At 44.6% G+C, this 19,942-nt stretch overlaps 1 protein-coding gene across 1 annotated transcript in view; it reads left to right on the top strand.

The window, feature by feature from the left end:
- The window catches only part of LOC145349988 (inactive phospholipase C-like protein 1), a 389,665-nt gene that overhangs the window by 335,709 nt on the left and 34,014 nt on the right, over positions 1-19,942 (top strand). Inside the window, exons 4-5 of the mRNA XM_080198775.1 lie at positions 8,592-8,667; positions 18,944-19,053. Coding sequence (XP_080054901.1) covers positions 8,592-8,667; positions 18,944-19,053 — 186 coding nt within the window. The remainder of the gene's footprint in view (positions 1-8,591; positions 8,668-18,943; positions 19,054-19,942) is intronic.

The following is a 19,942-nucleotide window of genomic DNA, read 5'->3' as shown; positions in this document are numbered from 1 at the left end:
TTAAGGTGTGATACTAGCAAACCTCCTGGCCAGAATATTTATGCCTTTCCAGTTTAGATGCAACCCATTCTTTCTTGTACAGGTTCCACCTGCCCCAATGGTCCAGATATCTGAAATCTTCCCTCCTACACCAGCTGTTTAGCTACTTGTTGAGCTGCACTATCTTCCTATTCCTAGTGCCACTGGCACGTGGCACAGGAGTAATCTTGAGATTACAACCCTAGAGGTCCTGCTTTTTAACTTTCTACCTAACTCCCTGAACTGCTGTTGCAGGGCCTCACCACTCTTCCTACCTATGTCATTAGTACCAATATGTACCACAACCTCAGGCTGTTCACCTTCTCCCTTTAAAATGTTTTCTGCCCATTCGGAGACATCCTTGACCCTGTCACCAGGGAGACAACATACCATCCTAGAGTCTCTTCCATATCCACAAAAGTGTCTTTCTGCACCCCTAAATATAGATCCCCTCTAACTATTGCTCTTTGTCCCTCCCTGCTTAACAATTGAGCCAGCCATGGTACCACTTCTCTGGCTGCTGCTGCTGTTATCCCCTGATAGGCCATCCCCCCAACAGGATCCAAAACGGTATACTTGTTAGAAACGGGGACGACCACAGGGGACACTGACAGCTTGCCCCTTCTAGCGGTCACCCATCTATCTGCCTACACCATGGGTGTGACCCTGTCTCTAAAGCTCCTATGTATGACCCTTTCCGCTGCCTTCATGTTCCTAAGTGCATCCAACCTATCCATGCGGTCTGTAAGGAGCTGCAAGTGGGTGCACTTCCTACAGATGTAGTCGTCCGAGACATTGGCAACATCATGGATCTCCCACATCTCATGTGCAGCATTTAACTCCACTAACTGACATTCCTAGCACCAAATAATTATTTAAGATAATTTACAAAACTTTCAGCTTCTCACAGTGGCCTTTTTTTTAGTTAGAGGAGGAGGGAGAGAGGGAAACATGAATACAAGCCAACACTAACACAATCCTCATTGATGCATTTAAAATGAAACACATCACCGCAGAGGGAGTTGATTGTCCACCCCCAACCCATCTCTGTAAACTCCAAAATTATCAGGTTGAAACCAGTCTCCTGATATGCTTGCAATTTTACCCCACTTAACCCCCAACCTGCACCTAATCCTATATGTTCACCCATGTCAAAAATCCCTCTGATATAATTTATAAAGCCAGTGAGCTAGATGTTAACAAGGTTCAGTCGTGTGGAATAACAAAGGGACTGAGGATTATGGGTTTAGAGAATATTACAAGCAGCACCTCAAGTTGAGGAAAGGCGAACCTTCGGTTTAATGTGTACAAGTATAATATACACCTGTACGTACCTGAGTGGCGCAGTAGCACAGTGGTTAGCACTGCTGCTTCACAGCTCCAGGGACCTGGGTTTGAATCCCGGCTCGGGTTACTGTCTGTGTGGAGTTTGCACATTCTCCCTGTGTCTGCATGGCTTTACTACGGGCGCTCCAGTTTCGTCCCACAGTTCAAAGATGTGCAGGCGAGGTTGATTGGCCATTCTAAATTGCCCTTAGTGTCCCGGAATGCATAGGTTAGAGGGATTAGTGGGTAAATATGTAGGGATATGGGGAAAGGGCCTGGGTGGGATTGTGTTTGGTACAGACTCGATGGGCTGAACGGCCTCTTTCTTCACTGTAGATTTCTATGATTCTATGATAAACACCAACAATGGTGGGAGAGCATTTTGGGGATAGTGATCATAACTCTATCTCCTTTACATTAGCATTGGAAAGAGATAGGATCAGGCAAGCTAAGAAAGTGTTTATCTGGAGTAAGGGGAAATATGAAGCCATCAGGCAGGAAATTAGAGACGTAAATTGAAAGGAGATATTCTCTGGGAAATGTGCCAAAGTAAGGTGGCAGATTTTCAAGGAATGTTTGTCTGGAGCTCTGCACGACAATGTTCCGATGAGACAGGGAGGTTATGGTAGGTTACAGGAACTGTGATGCACAAAAGAAAAGAAAAGTCTTTCTCCAGCCAAAAAGAAAAGAAAAACGCACAGAAGGTTCAGGAAGCTAGGTAATGTTAGGGATCTATAGAACATAGAACATTACAGCGCAGAACAGGCCCTTTGGCCCACGATGTTGCGCCACCAGTTACAAAAACAATGACCCACTAGCCTATACCAATCCCTTTTCGTCCATAAACCTATCCATAGATCTCTTAAACGCCCCCAAACTAGGCGCATTTACAACTGCAGCAGGCAGGGCATTCCAATCCCTCACCACCCGCTGGGTAAAGAACCTACCCCTGACATCCGTCCTGTAGCTACCCCCCCTTAATTTAAAGCCATGCCCCCTCGTGCTAGCTTTCTCCATCCGAGGGAAAAGGCTATCACTATCCACCCTATCTAAACCTCTAATCATCTTATATGTTTCAATAAGATCCCCTCTTAGCCGCCTTCTTTCCAACGAAAACAACCCTAAATCCCTCAGTCTCTCCTCATAGGACCTCCCCACCATACCAGGCAACATCCTAGTAAACCTCCTCTGCACCCTCTCCAAAGCCTCCACATCCTTCTTGTAATGTGGGGACCAGAACTGCACACAGTACTCCAAGTGCGGCCGCACCAGAGTTGTGTACAGTTGCAACATGACGCTGCGACTCCTAAATTCAATCCCCCTACCAATAAACGCCAAGACACCGTACGCCTTCTTAACAACCTTATCTACTTGATTCCCAACTTTCAGGGATCTATGTACACATACACCTAGATCCCTCTGTTCATCCACACTATTCAAAGTCCTCCCGTTAGCCCTATACTCGACACATCTGTTGCTCCTACCAAAGTGAATTACCTCACACTTCTCCGCATTAAATTCCATCCGCCACCTCTCGGCCCAGCTCTGCAACCTATCTAAGTCTCCCTGCAGACTATGACACCCTTCCTCACAATCTACCACACCTCCGACTTTGGTGTCATCAGCAAATTTACTAATCCACCCAACTATACCCTCATCCAGATCATTAATAAAGATTACAAACAACAGTGGCCCCAAAACAGATCCCTGAGGCACACCACTCGTAACCGAACTCCATGATGAATATTTACCATCAACCACCACCCTCTGTCTCCTATCTGATAGCCAATTCCTGATCCAACTTCTTAGATTACCCACAATCCCATACATCTGCATTTTCTGCAGAAGCCTACCATGGTGAACCTTATCGAACGCCTTACTAAAATCCATATATACCACGTCAACTGCCTTGCCCCCATCCACCTCTTTGGTCACCTTCTCAAAAAACTCAATAAGGTTAGTAAGGCACGACCTACCCGCTACAAAACCATGCTGACTATTTCTAATCAATTCATTACACTCCAAATAACTATAAATCCTATCCCTAATAATTTTTTCTAAAACCTTGCCCACAACAGAAGTAAGACTCACCGGTCTATAATTCCCGGCAAAGTCTCTGTTCCCCTTCTTAAACAATGGGACAACATTCGCTATCCTCCAATCCTCCGGGACTACACCAGAGACCAATGACGACCTGAAGATCAGAGCCAGAGGCTCTGCAATCACCTCTCTAGCCTCCCAGAGAATCCTAGGGTAGATCCCATCCGGACCAGGGGACTTATCTATTTTCAGCCCCTCAAGAATATCCAGCACATCCCCCTTATCAACCGTAATACTGTCTATTTTACACCTCTGCAACCCAGTGTCCTCCTCAGCTATATTCATGTCCCCCTGCGTGAACACCGAAGAGAAATATTGGTTCAATGCTTCTCCAATCTCCTCCGGTTCCACACACAACTTCCCTCTGCTGTCTGTAACTGGCCCTAATCTTGCCCTGACCAACCTTCTGTTCCTGACATACCTATAGAATGCCTTAGGATTCTCCTTAATCCTATCAGCCAAAGTCTTCTCATGTCCTCTTTTAGCCCTTCTTAACTCCCTCTTCAACTCCCTCCTAGCCAATCTAAAGCTTTCTAGTGCACTACCTATCTAGAGGAGTATATGGCTTGTAGGAAGGAACTTGAGGAAATTAGGAGAGCCAGAAGGGTCATGAGAAGGACTTGGCAGGTAAGATTAAGGAAAACCCTAAGGCTTTCTACAAATATGTGAAGAGTAAAAGGATGAGATGTGAAGGAATAGGACCTATAAAATGTGATGGTGGGAAAGTTTATATAGAACCAGCAGAAATAGCAGAGGTGCTCAATAAATATTTTACTTTGGTATTCACGGTGGAAAAAGATCATGGTGGTTGTAGTGCAGGCTTGCAGCGGGCTGAAAAGCTTGCGTATGTGGACATTAAGAAAGAAGATGTGTTGGAGCTTTTGAATAGTACCAAGATAGATAATTCACCGGGACCAGATGGGATGTACCCCTGGTTATTGTGGGAAGCAAGGGAAGAGATTGCAGAGTCTCTGGTGATGATCTTTGTGTCATCGATGAAGACGGGAGAGGTTCTGGAGGATTGGAGGATTGCGGATGTGGTTCCTATATTCAAGAAAGGGAATAGAGATAGCCCAGGAAATTATCGGCCGATGAGTCTAACCTCAGTCTTTGGTAAGTTGATGGAAAAGATCCTGAAAGGCAGGATTTATGAACATTTAGAGGAGTATAGTATGATCAAAAGTAGTCAGCATGGCTTTGTTAAAGGCAGATCGTGTCTTACGAGCCTGGTTGACTTTTTTGAAAATGTGACCAAACACATTGACGAAGGAAGAGCAGTGGATGTAGTTTATATGGACTTCAGCAAGGCGTTCGATAAGATCCCTCATGCAAGACTTATTGAGAAAGTGAGAGGGCATGGGATCCAAGGGGATGTTGCTTTGTGGATCCAGAACTAGCTTGCCTGCAGAAGGCAGAGAGTGGTTGTAGGTGGGTCTTTTTCTGCATGGAGGTTGGTCACTAGTGGAGTGTCCCAGGGATTTGTTCTGGGGCTCTTGCTGTTTGTGATTTTTATAAATGACCTGGATGAGGAAGTGGAGGGATGGGTTGGTAAGTTTGCTGACGACACAAAGGTCAGAGGTGTGTGGATAGTTTGGAGGGATGTCAGAAGTTGCAGCGTGACATTGATAGGATGCAAGACTGGGCGGAGAAGTGGCAGATGGACTTCAACCCGGATAAATGTGTAGTGGTACATTTTGGCAGGTCAAATGGGATGAAGGAATATAATATTAAGGGTAAGACTCTTAGCAGTGTGGAAAATCGGAAGGATCTTGGGATCCGGGTTCATAGGACTCTCAAATCGGCTTTGCAGTTAGAGGATGTGGTTAAGAAGGCGTATGGTATACTGGTCTTCAGCAATCGAGGAATTGAGTTTAGGAGCCGGGAGATAATGCTGCAGCTGTATAAGACGCTGGTCAGACCCCACTTGGAGTACTGTGCTCAGTTCTGGTCGCCTCATTACAGGAAGGATGTGGAAGCCATTGAAAAGATGCAGAGGAGATTTACAAGGATGTTACCTGAATTGGGTGGCATGCCTTATGAGGATGGGTTGAGAGAGCTCGATCTTTTCTCCTTAGAGAGACGAAGGATGAGAGGGGACCTGATAGAGGTGTATAAGATGATGAGAGGTATTGATCAGGTGGACTCTCAGAGGCTTTTTCCCAGGGCTGAAATGGCTGCCACAAGAGGACGCAGGTTTGAGGTGCTGGGGAGTAGGAGTGGAATCGGCTGCTGTCGGTGGTGGTGGAGGCAAATTCGTTAGGGTCTTCGAAGAGACTTTTGGATGAGCACATGGGACTTAATAGGATTGAGGGTTATTGGTAAGCCTAGTAGGTAGAGATAAGATTGGCGCAACTTGTGGGCCGAAGGGCCTGTTTGTGCTGTGGTTTTTCTATGATTCTAAATATTGAACAGGCCATATAAAATCTTGATAAGATCTGTCGAAGGACAACATCTATAATTTTAGGGGATAAAGGGATGAGGAAATGTAAGTACAGGAAGATGATAGGTAATATTGATTGAAATTTGAATGGTAGTTTCATTTCACAATGGATTGGGTGAACCAAATAGTTTATTCTGTGTTGTAATTTCTACATCTTTGGGTGTATTGTGTTCCATCTGGTCCAATCACAAAGGGAAACAATTAATAGAGAGCCTATTAATTCAAGTGACTGGGAGCTCATCTCAGAACCATCAGGCTTTCAGTTCTGATTATTTTAAAACTAGTCTGTCGGGTCAGTTTCATTAGTTACTGAGCTGCTGCCTCTCAATTTAGGCAGATTTGTCGTTCATTTTTCAAAGCCTGCCAGAAAATTGAAGTTACCTGAAGGTCAGAAGCTGCACAGCAACTGTTAAGTGAAATCCCTGTAATTTTAGAAACATTTGAGTGGTCTCTGTGTCTGTCAGAGTTGATGCAATTTAGGATGCGTATTGTCATTCAGTTCTAAATCCATCACTTGCATGACTGGACTACTTGTAGGATGTTCCTGTCTCTCTTCCTCACTTTAGGTAGGAATTGGGATGTGATGCAAATTGGGGCCAACACAAACACACAGATACACACACACACACACACACACACACACACACACACACACACACACACACAAAAAGTGCCAACATACCCTCTCTGTACCTAGAAATTTCATCCCGTCTGTGTTTAGGCTGACACATGAAGAATGGTCCAGTAAGATATTGAAAGCTGCTACTGCCTCTGGTAGTGGATTATCAGTCAAATAACTTCAGGAAAGGATAAAACAAATCACAACAATTTATTTACTTTTTTCGGAAAAGATGTACGTGGCTTGATTTGCTTTTGGAAGAATTTTAACTGTAGCGAAATATTTTGTTCCTGTCTTCCTTTCTAATAATTTGGTATTAATCATGTGGTATTATAATGGAAAAATATATGTACGGATTTTATATTGTACTAGGTGCCAGACAAATATAAAGCTTGTAGGATTAAGTGTTGCAAAAAGCTTTACTTTAAAACTTTGGGATTTAAATTAGCCATTATTTACAACTTCATGTGCTAATTAAATTAACAACTGGAATATACTCCATGTTATTTTTATTCTATGTATTATGGAACAAATACATCAGCAATATGTATTTCTTCTGAACTATTATTCTGCATCCTATAGTAGGTATTATTACTTATTCCTGGATATAAACTGTGTAGGACAGTGTAATTACTTTACTCAGATTAAAATAAGGATTTCATGGAATTGTAGCATCCCTGCAGTGCAGAAAAATGCATTTGGCCCATTGAGTCTGCACCAACTCTGTCAGAGTACTTTATCCAGGCTCTCTCCCCCACCCTATTCCTGTAATCCCACACATTTACAATGGCCAAGCCATTTAACTTACACATCTTGGGATACTAAGGGACAATTTAGCATGACCTAAATCCACCTAAGGCACACATCTTTAGACTGTGGAAAGAAACCGGAGCACCGGGAGGAAACCCAGGCAGACACAGTGAGAATGTGCACACTCCACATAGACAGTCACTGAAGGCTGGAATTGAAGTAAATGTGTAGGCGTTATGAGGTTTTCAAGGGATTTTCTATTTTGCTGAGGATTAAAAGGATTAAGTATCTTCTCAAATAATTATACATATTTTCATTCAGACATGAAACAGTCTTGGAATTTTGAGAGCTTGCCTTTATTTTCACTGAATTCAGGTTTGTTAGCAACATTCCTAAGCACTTTGGACAGCCATTTGCTGTGCCAATATAATGAATATGAATGGTACTTCCCTGAAATTGAATCGATCGTTCATTATTGAGTTTATGTGTTGGTTAATGTACAAACAAATGTGATGTGGAGATGCTGATATTGGACTGGGATGGGCACAGTAAGAAATCTTTCAACACCAGGTTAAAGTCCAACAGGTTTATTTGATATCATGAGCTTTTGGAGCACTGCTCCTTCATCAGATAAGTCGAGTAAATGTGGGACAGTTGCTGTTTAATTATATCAGAAAGCCTTAACAAAATACTGTAATGTGGTATACTTGTGATTTTTAGCTACCAGTTAAAAGACCTTACTCACAATCTCTTCCAAGAACCCTTTCTAGATATTTTAGTGTATCTGGAGTGACCAGCTTTGATTTCAGGACGTGTTCCGATTCAGTCAAATACAACAAATTTTCAACAAATTCAACAAACACTAAATAACATTTACGGAGATTATTTTAACCATGCAATACATTGGAAGTGTAGAGGTTGATAGAAGTAAAATAATTCTGTTTATACCCATTATTGTAAGTATTCTGTTGAAAATATATACAGATGCTTTGGGTGTTCTGTTAAGATACCTTTAGCAAACTGCACTTTTTAAAAATCAATTGGTTCCTTAGCAATCAAGAAAGGAGAGAGGGAAGAGAGATTTCTGAATATAGAAGTGAATTTTAACAAATTTCCCAATGTAAATGATTCAGTGATCCAAGGAAATAAATAATTATAAATGCTGTTATAACTATTAAGTTCAATTAAATATTACATTTCTATTTCACATTGAAGAGCAATATTTAACTTGCAAGTACTGCGACTGAATATGATTGCATTGAGCAACAAAGCAGTGCCCTAAGTAATGAAGTGCACTGCTCTCCATTTGTGTTTTCATCATTTGTATTTTGTTCACAGGTAATACAGGAGACAAGGTACCTGATTGATGTTGCAGATACTTTATATGACAAGATCCAGCAGTGTCATATGTCAGGTAGATGAATTCCCTTGAGTATCACAATTAATCTACATGTTTCACAATGTAACTTGTAGTGCCATAACATTGAACATAATATTTATAAATTTATTCCCTATAAACAGCTGTTTTTCTTTAATGAAGACATAAGAACGTAAGAAATAGGAGCAGGAGTAGGCCATCTAGCCCTTCGAGCCTGCCCCGCCATTCAATAAGATCATGGCTGATCTGTCGTGGCTCAGTTCCACATTCCCGCCCTCTCCCCATAACCCTTAATCCCCTTGCTTATCAAAAACCCATCAACCCGCGTCTTAAAAATATTTAGCGAGGCAGCCTCCACCACTTCAACGGGCAGAGAATTCCAGAGATTCACCACCCTTTGAGTGAAGAAGTTCCTCCTCAACTCCGTTCTAAACCGCCCCCCCTTTATCTTGAGGCTATGCCCCCTAGTCCTACTGTCCTTTCTGAGCGGGAAGAGTCTCTCAACCTCTATCCTATCCATCCCATTCATCATCTTATACGTCTCAATGAGATCTCCCCTCATTCTTCTAAACTCTAACGAGTACAAGCCTAGTTTATTCAGCCTCTCCTCATAGCTCAACCCCCTCAACTCCGGTATCAGCCTCGTAAACCTCCTCTGCACTCCCTCCAAGGCCAAAATATCCTTGCGTAAGTGCGGCGACCAAAACTGTACACAGTACTCCAGCTGCGGCCTCACCAGTGCCCTATACAGCTGCAGCAAGACCTCCCTACTTTTATATTCAATCCCCCTCGCTATGAAGGCCAGCATCCCATTCGCCTTCCTGACCACCTGCTGCACCTGCAGGCTGGGTTTTTGCGACTCATGCACAAGGACCCCGAGGTCCCTCTGCACCGTCGCCTGCTGCAGTTTTTCGCCACGTAAGTAATAGTCCTTCCTACCATTCTTCCTACCAAAGTGGACCACCTCGCACTTGCCAACATTAAATTCCATTTGCCAGTTCCTGGCCCATTCGCCCAGCTTATCTAGATCCTTCTGCAGACTCTCCACACCCTCCGTGCAATTTGCCGTTCCACCAATCTTGGTGTCATCAGCAAATTTCGACATGATACACTCGGTTCCCTCCTCCAGATCATCTATATAAATGGTAAATAGCTGAGGACCGACCCCTGGGGCACTCCACTAGTCACCAACCGCCAATCCGAATAGCACCCATTGACCCCCACTCTCTGCCTCCTATTAGACAGCCAATCCTCTATCCACACTAACACCCTACCCCCAACTCCATGCCCCCTTACCTTCTGCAATAACCTCTTGTGAGGTACCTTATTAAACGCCTTCTGAAAATCAAGAAAGACCACATCCACCGGCTCTCCTCTATCCACTGCCCGAGACACATCCTCATAGAACTCCAATAAATTTGTCAGACACGACTTCCCCTTAACGAAACCGTGCTGCATCTGCTCTATCAAGCAATTCCCCTCAAGATGCCTTGCTATTTCCTCCTTGATGACGGATTCTAACATTTTACCTACAACAGACGTTAAACTAACCGGCCTATAATTCCCTGCCTTTTGCCTGCCACCCTTCTTAAACAACGGCGTAACATTAGCCATTTTCCAATCTTCCGGCACTTCCCCGGATGTTTGGAAAATAACCACCAAGGCATCCACTATCACCTCCGCCATTTCTTTCAGAACCCTCGGATGCATTCCATCCGGTCCTGGGGACTTGTCCACAATCAGTCCCTCCAGTCTGTCGAGCACCGCCTCTCTAGTAACAATAATGTCATTAAGACCCTCCAGTCCTACCACCTTTCCATCGCTAACACCCGGCAAATTACTCACGTCCTCCTCCGTGAAGACCGAAACAAAAAAGTTATTCAAGGCCTCAGCCATTTCCCCATCCCCTACCACTAAGTCCCCCCTCTCATCCTCTAAGGGTCCAACATTCACCTTAGCCAGCCTCTTCCTTTTTATATATTTATAAAAATTCTTGCTATCCTTTTTTATATTAAGCACGAGCCCAGCTTCATAGTTTCTCCTACCCTTCTTTATCAACTTCTTTGTCAATCTTTGTTGACATTTAAACCTCTCCCAATTCTCTTCATGCCCACTACTCTTAGCTACACTAAACGCCTCCGCTTTTAATTTAACACTTTCCTTCACCTCCTTCGTTATCCACGGCTTATTACCTCTCCTCCTACGGTCCTTTTTAACCATCGGAATAAATTTCTGCTGAGCACCAAGAAAGATCTCCTTAAAGATCCTCCGCTGCTCCTCTGCAGACCTACCTTCCAACGCGCTCCCCCAGTCAACATTCGCCAATTCTTCTGTCATCCTACCGTACTCCCTTCTGTTCAAACAAAGGACGCGTGTCCGGGAACCCACTTTCTCCTCCTCCATCTGCACCAGAAACTCCACCATACAATGATCACTCTCCCCAAGAGGATCCTTCACCACAAGGTCCCTAATTCTACCCTCCTCGTTACATAACACCAGATCCAAGATAGCTCGCTTCCTCGTCGGCTCCAACACACACTGTTCAAGGAAACTATCCCGGCAGCATTCCAAGAACTCCTCCTCGAGCCCACCGCGTCCAACATGGGTCGACCAATCAATACGTAGATTGAAATCCCCCATAATTATCGCCGTTCCATTCCTGCACGCCACACTTATTTGCGCGTTAACAGCCCGCCCCACCTCCAGATCATTATTTGGGGGCCTATAGTCGACACCCACCAGCGTCTTCCTCCCTTTGCTGTTCCTAATCTCCACCCACAACGATTCCACTTTCTGCTCTTTGGTTCCTATATCATCCCTTGCTACCACCCTGATGCTATCCTTAATCAGCAGAGCTACGCTCCCCCCTTTTTCCTCCCGCCTATCCTTCCTAAACACTTGATACCCCTGGACATTCAGCTCCCAGTCCCCGTCACCTTGCAGCCACGTCTCTGTAATGGCCACCAGATCATATCCATTTGTGCTGATCTGCGCCACCAGCTCATCCACTTTATTCCGAATGCTTCTTGCATTTAGATAAAGTGCCTTCATCCCAGCCTTCACCTGGACCCTATTTGCCAGAACGCCACCAACCATACTCACGCCCCCTACTCCCTTTATTATTGGGACATCCTCGGCCTCTTCCCTTACCTGTACCCTCTCCTTAACTTTAGACCCTGTAATGTCACCTACCCTTGCACCCTCCCCCCCTCCTAATTAGTTTAAAGCCCTACCTACAGTCCTCTTTACACGATTCGCCAGGACTCTGGTCCCAGCACGGTTCAGACCAACCCCATCCCACCTGAACAGGTCCCACCTACCCCAATACTGATGCCAATGCCCCATAAATTCAAACCCATTCCTCCCTCACCAATCCCTGAGCCACCCATTCACTTCCTTAATCCTGTCCACCCTACGCACACGGTTCAGGTAGTAATCCAGAGATAACCACCTTGTCGGTTCTACTTTTTAATTCCATTCCCAGCTTTTCATACTCCCTCCCCAGATCCTCAGTTTGCATTTTGCCTACGTCGTTGGCACCCACATGTACTACAACGACCGGATTCTCACCTCCCACTCCAGGTTCCTCTGCAGCCCGGATGTGACGTCCTGGACCCGAGCACCAGGCAGACAACACACCCTTCTGTGCACTTTGTCACTGTGACACAGGACAGTGTCAATACCCTTAACCCCATTATCCCCAATTACGACTACGTTCCTTATCACCTTCTCTTTGCCTATATCCTGCGTCTGCATCACTACTGTGTGCAGTTTGCTCACCAACCTCACCTCCCTCGTTCTCGTCCAGACTGGAAGCAAGAACCTCAAACCTGTTATGCAGATTGAGAGGCTGAGGCATTTGGTCCCCACCCTCCTTCCTCCGGTCCCCAGCCTCCTTCCTCCTCTCAGCAGCCCCCTCTTGTTCCTGACCCTTAGAGTTAGCCAGTCTAAGGGGGGTGGATGTCTCTTGCACCCCATTGACAATGGCACCCTCTCTCCCCTTGATGAGCCTCAGTGTCTGTAGCTCAGAGGCCAGCTCATCTACCTTGAGCTGGAGCTCTTCCAGCAACCTGAACTTACTGCAGACATGGTCACTGGGAAGGACCCTGGGGCCCACCAGTTCCCACATCATACAGAAACAGCACATCACATGCCCCTCCATTATTCACTGTAGTAGTATTGAAAATTTCAACACGAACTTACCTGGCCCTTTTTCTCCCAAGCCCTTTGATCCTAAGATCAGAGGAACATTCCTTGAACCTTCTGTAAAACTTGAGCTCATCCAAAACTTTGCTGCCCATATCCTAATTCACACCAAGACCTGTTCAACTTTCACCCTGTGCTTGCTGATCCACATTGGCAATGCCTCAATTTTCAAATTCTCATCCTGTTTTCAGATCCCTCCATGGCCTCGCTCCTTCCTAACTCTGCAACCTCCTCCAGGCCTACAACCCTCTGAGATCTGTGCATTCCTCTAATTCTGCCCTCCTGCTCATCCCCAATGGCATTCAGCTGTCTAGACCCCAGGGCTGGATTTTCATTTTGGAGGCTGGGACTGATAGGCAGGACTAAACCAGTTGTTGCGAACCCACCTTGGTCACCAAATTGTAGAAAATTATAGATTTTTCTGGAAATCATGGCCTTAATTGTTTTGGGATAGGCCTAGTCCCTCCAGTGGCAGGCAGAAGCATGATGATACCATAGTAAGCAGGTTAAAATTTCCATCTCCATTCCCAAAAATCATGGATCCTGTTCTTCCAAAGGAATCAGTGGCAAAGGCTGAGCCAGAAAGGCTTCAAACTGCCCCTTCACTCTAACTCCCTCAACCTCCTCACTCCCACCCCATCACTGCCTCACCCTCATTCCCTCATCTCCAATACTATCACCATCTTCACTCTTACTCCTTTCAAGAAGCTCACTCCCCTCAACCTCACCCCATTACCCATTATCCACTTTATGAACAGAACACGCAAGCTTTATTATAAAAGTTGGAAGCTATAAAATAGTCTATAAAACTAACCAAATAAACAATCAGACACTTCAAGCCAGGATTGTAGCCAAGAGCCCATAACTCTCCGTAAGTAAACAAACAGACATCAGAACTGCTCTGCCGACAGATATCCAGATTGAGTACATAAAAACAATGTAAAAACTTAATCAGTTAGGTATTACTATCTCACTAGGCCACACTTGCAATACTATATAGTATACAGTGTAATTTCATTAATTCCATGAAATTTTTTAATTCACCTGAAGATTCTTCCCACACTTACAGTGTTGATCTTTTACTTAACAGCTTGCCAATTGGCAGAATTAACAATATAGCAAACACATTGGCCCAGATTTTTGATCCTGAATCAGATGCGCAGAGATGGGATAATTCCCAACTTAGCGAACCTGATCTTCAAAAAATCAGAGGTCGAGCAGTCTCATTTTTAGTCAAGTTGGTGGTGTTGTTGGAACTACAAGAGTGGTCAGGGCATTTTTCATCGAATTTCATAGAGTCCCTACAGGACAGAAGGAAGCTGTGCACCGGCCACAATCCCACCCACGCCCTGCCCTATTCCCGTAACCCCACATATTTACCCACTAATCCCCTGACACTGTGGTCAATTTAGCATGGCCAGACAACCCAACCCTCACATCTTTGGACTGTGGGAGGAAACTGGAGCACCCTGAAGAAACCCACGTAGACACGGGGAGAATGTACAAACTCCATACAGACAATGACTCAAGCCCAGAATTGAACCCGGATCCCTGGTGCCGTGAGGCAGCAGTGCTAACCACTGTGTCACCGTGCCACCCATTTGATGTTGGAAATAATATGGGATATAGGAGGGCCAAGCATGCATTAGGTGACTTGGGTGCAGGTATAAAGCTGCTCTTCAGAAAGACTCATTTGAGAGATAAGTCATCCATGATGAAGTTCCTGTGCCTCAGAGGGGATGTGATTGACTTGTCAGCTGAGGGTCAAAACTGTAAATGTTGTCCAACTATTGGTTGATCTTGGAAGAGATGGCCAATCATTGGCTTTCCGTATGGAAGAATTGCCACTATTGCTGCCAAAACAAAATGAACCACTGAAAGCATTGAGTGGATTTACAAAATACAGCCATGGGGATGATATCATCTTTCCGTCATTACCTGGTACAAAATTATGCAATCAAGTAGCTAACTTCATGTATCTAGTTAGTCATGTGGTTAGCTGCACGTATCTAGTCAGTCATGTAGTTAGCTGTTTTGGGCCATTGGCCAGAATGGATGGCGCAAAGGTTTTAAAGAGCTTTTTCATGTGCAAAGATGTCTTTTCTGCATATAGGCTACGATCCTGTCAGTATGTATACGGTTCATGACAGACTCAGCATTGTTGGCATGGTTTGATTATGAACAATTTGGTGTCATGGGCTCCTCAGTTAAAGTCAGTGGCATTCACATGAGGCTGTTTGTGAATGACTTGGTGCTATGTGTGTTTACAGTATGACGAGGCCCATGGTTATGATGGTGAGCATTTCACTCTTATGAATGTGCCTGCGACAAACTCAATGGGCGCAATCTTACGAAAAAAATTCTAAATGCCAAGGGAGTGAAAAAACAGGAGAGTTTCGAACTGTTCTTTGGGCAGGTTTGAAAATGCAATCCGACACTGTCACTTTTTTGGAGAGACGTGCAATTTTCACCAGTTTGGCGGGGGAGGGGGTGGGGGTAGACCCTAAATCCACTAGTGAACTGGGAGACCTCCTGACACTCCACCGAGTCCCCTGTCTCGCTCCCCCCGCTGCACTCCCACGGATATCTCCCTCCAGCTCCTGTGCTTGTGCCGGTTCCCTGCCTGCTGATCACCCCGACCACCCACTCCCCCCGCACTGCCCCACAGCTATTGTGCAGCCATGTCCCTGACCACCCGGGGCTACAATGGCCTCTGATCCCCCTGGCTAGGCCATCATGTCTAATCTCTGCTGATGGAGACCAGCCGTGATTTTCGCCAGTGTGAGGCCCAACTGTTGGGTAGGTAAATGTAAGTGAGACCGGACAATACCATGTAGGACTCACTAATGACATAGAATCATAAAACCCAACAGTGCAAAAAGAGGCCCTTCGGCCCATCGTGTCTGCACCGATCACAATCCCACCCAGGCCCTACCCCCATATCCCTACATATTATACCCACTAATCCCCTCTAACCTACACATCCCTAAACACTAAGGGGCAATCTCTTAGCATGGCCAATCAACCTAACCCGCACATCTTAATAACATGCTAATCATGTTATTAATACTTAAATCTCACTAGGAAAATGGAGCTGGTAAGATTGTGTGAGGCGAGAAACCAGACGCGGACTAGCATTCTGGCCACTCACGCAATCTTAACACTTCGCCTCACTGAATGATGGGCAAGACGAGGCTGTAAAATCTCACCCATTGTTAAATATTTTCTCCCTTGTGGGGATTGCGCAGTCCATTGAATAATTGTGGAGCTTAAGATTCTTTAGGTGGAAATATGTCACCATGGACTGGCTGATGTGTGATATTGGAGGAGCTCATGAGAATCTATTTTGCACAAGGGCCTGTCAGGCGATGATCCCCTCCCATTCAAAGTTAGCCTTGCCTACTTGCCACTGGCAGCCTCCTCATCTTCATCCATTTCGGAATCTTCTGAATGCACGAAGGCTTCTCTTCCTCCTCCTGCTCCCCACCTTCTTCCTCCTCCAAAGCTGGAACTCTGTCCATGGTGTCAGCATCATTGATTTCTAGGGCTCTCCACTGTGCACCATATACAAACCACCACTATACCTTTGCTGGGACATATTGCAGAGCTTTAACCGAATGATCAAGACACCTGAAACACATTTTTAAAATGCCATTTGCCTGCTTGAATATGCTCTTCATGACAACATGGCAGCTGCTGTAGTGGCCTCTGCCTCCAATTGTGGGGTCCCCAAAGAGGTTGTTATCGAGTTCTTAAGGGATAGCCCTTGCCTAGAACTCAATCATAGATCTTTATTCGTGACTGACAAAATGGAGGGAATTGAGAACTCAAGAAGTCAGGAACCTTGACTCTCGTGAAGGAAGACCTGTTGTGGTTACAAACCACCTGGCCATGGATTGAGTGGAAGGTCCTCCAGTTAACAAAGGTGTCCAAATGATGAGTTATAGCAACAAGGGTATACCTGAAAGAAGCCTTCTAATTGGATGAAGGATGTGACCCTCTGAGTTTGAGATGCCAGATCCACAGGGAAATGAATATGATTCTCTATGTGAATAAACAGGGTATTAGTTACAGCCTTATGCAATTGTGTGCTGCTGACTGGCATATACCAGATGGGTTACCTGATAATCCCTAAAAAAATTTTGAGGTATAGAAGCTGAGAGTGATGGTTACTTTCACAGCCACTGGCAGGGCATAAGGATCAATGGATTGCGGCTTGGGTTGTTGCTGAACCATGCAACTTACATCTGTCACTGTCTCTCGGCTTAGCTGGGTTGCCTTTGATACTGGTTCTCTTGTGTCATTCAGATAGGGGGCGAAATCTTCCAGCCATTCATGCCCTATTGCTGCTAAAACTCAGGATAGAGAACTTGGCACTCAGTCAAATCTCAGTCAAATTCACAGCAGTGGAACCAGAGAATCCCCCCAGTGTGAACTGTCAGAAAATTCCACCCAGGATGTCCTCGATCTGTACACCATTCTCACAGGGTATTACCTGGTTGCCATTCCTCCTCTTTCTTCCTGGTTCAGGAGCAGCAGTCACACCTTCCTGACTTTTTGTTCTCCCTCTGGCTCCAGCTGCCCACGATGACTGGCTTCTCTGGCCTTGATGTGCAAGGCTTTCGTGCCCAACTTTATGTTCCTTCTCACAAAACACTGTGCATCTTCTCTAGCACAAAGTTCCTTCTGACATCTGGGTGCATGAGTCAGTAGGGGTAAAAATAATTGCCCCATGACACCCACAGTCTCACCTTCCTGCTGCCTTGAATTAAGGTAATGACTGAATAAAATTTTAAGCAAATTCAACTGGGATCCCCTACTTCTCTTAGCTATGTAAAGAAATGCACCAAGTTCAAACCTGCTGTTACCAGGTTCACTTTTGCACACTCCATGTTCCCTACTCCTGAGCTGCTGAAATCCAGCACAGCGCAGGCAGCTGTCCGTTTAAATGTCCAGCTGCCTCTGTAAAATATGCCTACAGCTAATGCGCCCCACCCACATTCCCATCCCTGTGAAAATGGGAAGTGCCGTATTTGGAGGCAGGACTTCATTTTAGGCCAGTTCCAACATTTTCACCACGACAAAGAGCCTGTCCATCATGATGAAAATCTGGACCATTGTTTCGTGGGTGGTTACATCTTCCAATCACAGCACTGTCATGACTCACCTTAGTGAACATAAATACAACTCAAGCTACAGCTTTTCATGATGGACTGTAGCATAGGCAAAACCATTTTATTTACCTTTTAAATTCTTCCTGCCTCCACCGCATGATTCACATCTCCATGCAGCTAGTATAAAATTTGAAAGCTACCAGAGTCCGGCTGCCTCCCTGAACATTCAAACATTTACTGGAGGCAGACTAGTTACCTTCTAATAAAGCGGGCCTTTTCTGGGGTCTAGTGCATACCTCTCATGAAAATATGTTAGGCAGAAATAGACCTCCAGTCTGCAAGCATTTATTTTCCAATCTGATCTCCACTTGATCCTGGTCAGGACCATGAAAATGTAGTCTCTAGGCTCTGAGATTTGTTCCCTAAACATGTCTGTCTCTTTAAGATGCTTCTTAAGACCTATTTCCTTGACTAAGCCAAGCTCCTGTGGACTGCCTTGAGATGTTTCACTTCTCTAAATGCAATATGTAGATGTCAGTTGTTGTGCAGTTAATAATCCTGTGACATAGATACCACTTCCCTTCACTTCATACGTAAGAGTGGAAATTTCTGATTTAAGGTGACGCAATGCGTGTCTGTACCTAGATGCAATCTTCACCAAACAGACAACTGAGGGTGGAATTTGACATGGTGATAATTTTCCAATGTTGCAACTTAGCATGTCGTTACACTAAAGTATAAAGCTTTGCTCTACACCTAATGTATACTATACAATATAAATGTCTATACAAGATGGGGAATAAATATCCTTCTGCAATTGTTTGGAGGTACAACTATTATTTGATAGTGACATGAAAGTTGAATCATTAAGTTTTAATTATTTTGTTAGGATCCTTGTCAAATACATAAAAGCAATATAAATTTGTGGTCTATAAAAATAATGCCACGTGTATGCTACTAACTTGTATTTTATGTTCCAATATCTTGAACAGGACTTCAATTTCATGACGAAATACATAATTTAGCAAAAAAGGAGGGTTTGAAAGGAAGCAAGTTAAGTAAAGCATTTGAAAGCTATGCATGGAATATCACCGTATTGAAGGTAAAGTAATAACTAGGTGAACTCTTGTGTGAATGTTGTCAGAAGTCACGACTATAATGAGCAAAGTGAAATTGGACATTTTCAGTGATAACATCTGAAGGGTTCACAAATGGTTGGTCCAATTGTAATTTAGAATTTTGCACAGAGGCAAATGGTATTAAATAACTAAATCATCAAGATGGATGATGTGAGGGGGAGAAAAATACAAGGCAAAGTGAAAACCAACATTTGGATGACCAAATCCTGTTAGATGAAAATGAAATTTTTTGCATTTGGGTACTAATTTTGCAAACCAGCGGCCCTTTTGGAAAGCGGACCCTATAGACTCCACTCTGAGGTATTTTATAATTACGATTCACTCAATGTGCACTGAAACCCAACGCTTCCAAGTTCTGTGGTCGTTCCGCCTGGGCAGCATGGTGGCACAGTGGCTAGTCCTGCTGCCTTACAGTGCCAGGGACTTGGGTTTAATCCCTGGCTTAGGTGACTGTCTGTGCGGAGTCTGCACATTCTCCCCATGTCTGCGTGGGTTTCCTCCGGGTGCTTCGGCTTCCTTCCACTGGTTAGATGCATTGGCCATGCTAAATTCTCCCTCAGTGTATCCGAACAGGCGCCGGGGTGTGGCAACTTGGGGATTTTCAAAATAACTTCATTTCTGTACCCAGTGCTCAGACTGATGAAGGCAAGTGTGCCAAATGCCTTCTTCACCACCCCTTCTAACTGTGACACCACTTTCAAGGAACTCTGAACCGGCATCCTTAGGTCTCTCTGTTTGACAACACTCTCCAGGATCCTACCATTAACTGTGTAAGTCCTGCCCTGATTTGTCTTATGATATTCCATGTAAGCCTACTTGTGGTAATAAATAAACATAAACTTAAACTTCAAC

Source organism: Carcharhinus amblyrhynchos, chromosome 11 (genome assembly GCF_965287045.1).
Source record: "Carcharhinus amblyrhynchos chromosome 11, sCarAmb.v2.hapA, whole genome shotgun sequence".
NCBI classification, from domain to species: Eukaryota; Metazoa; Chordata; class Chondrichthyes; order Carcharhiniformes; family Carcharhinidae; genus Carcharhinus; species Carcharhinus amblyrhynchos.
This window is presented reverse-complemented; position numbering and strand designations above follow the sequence as displayed.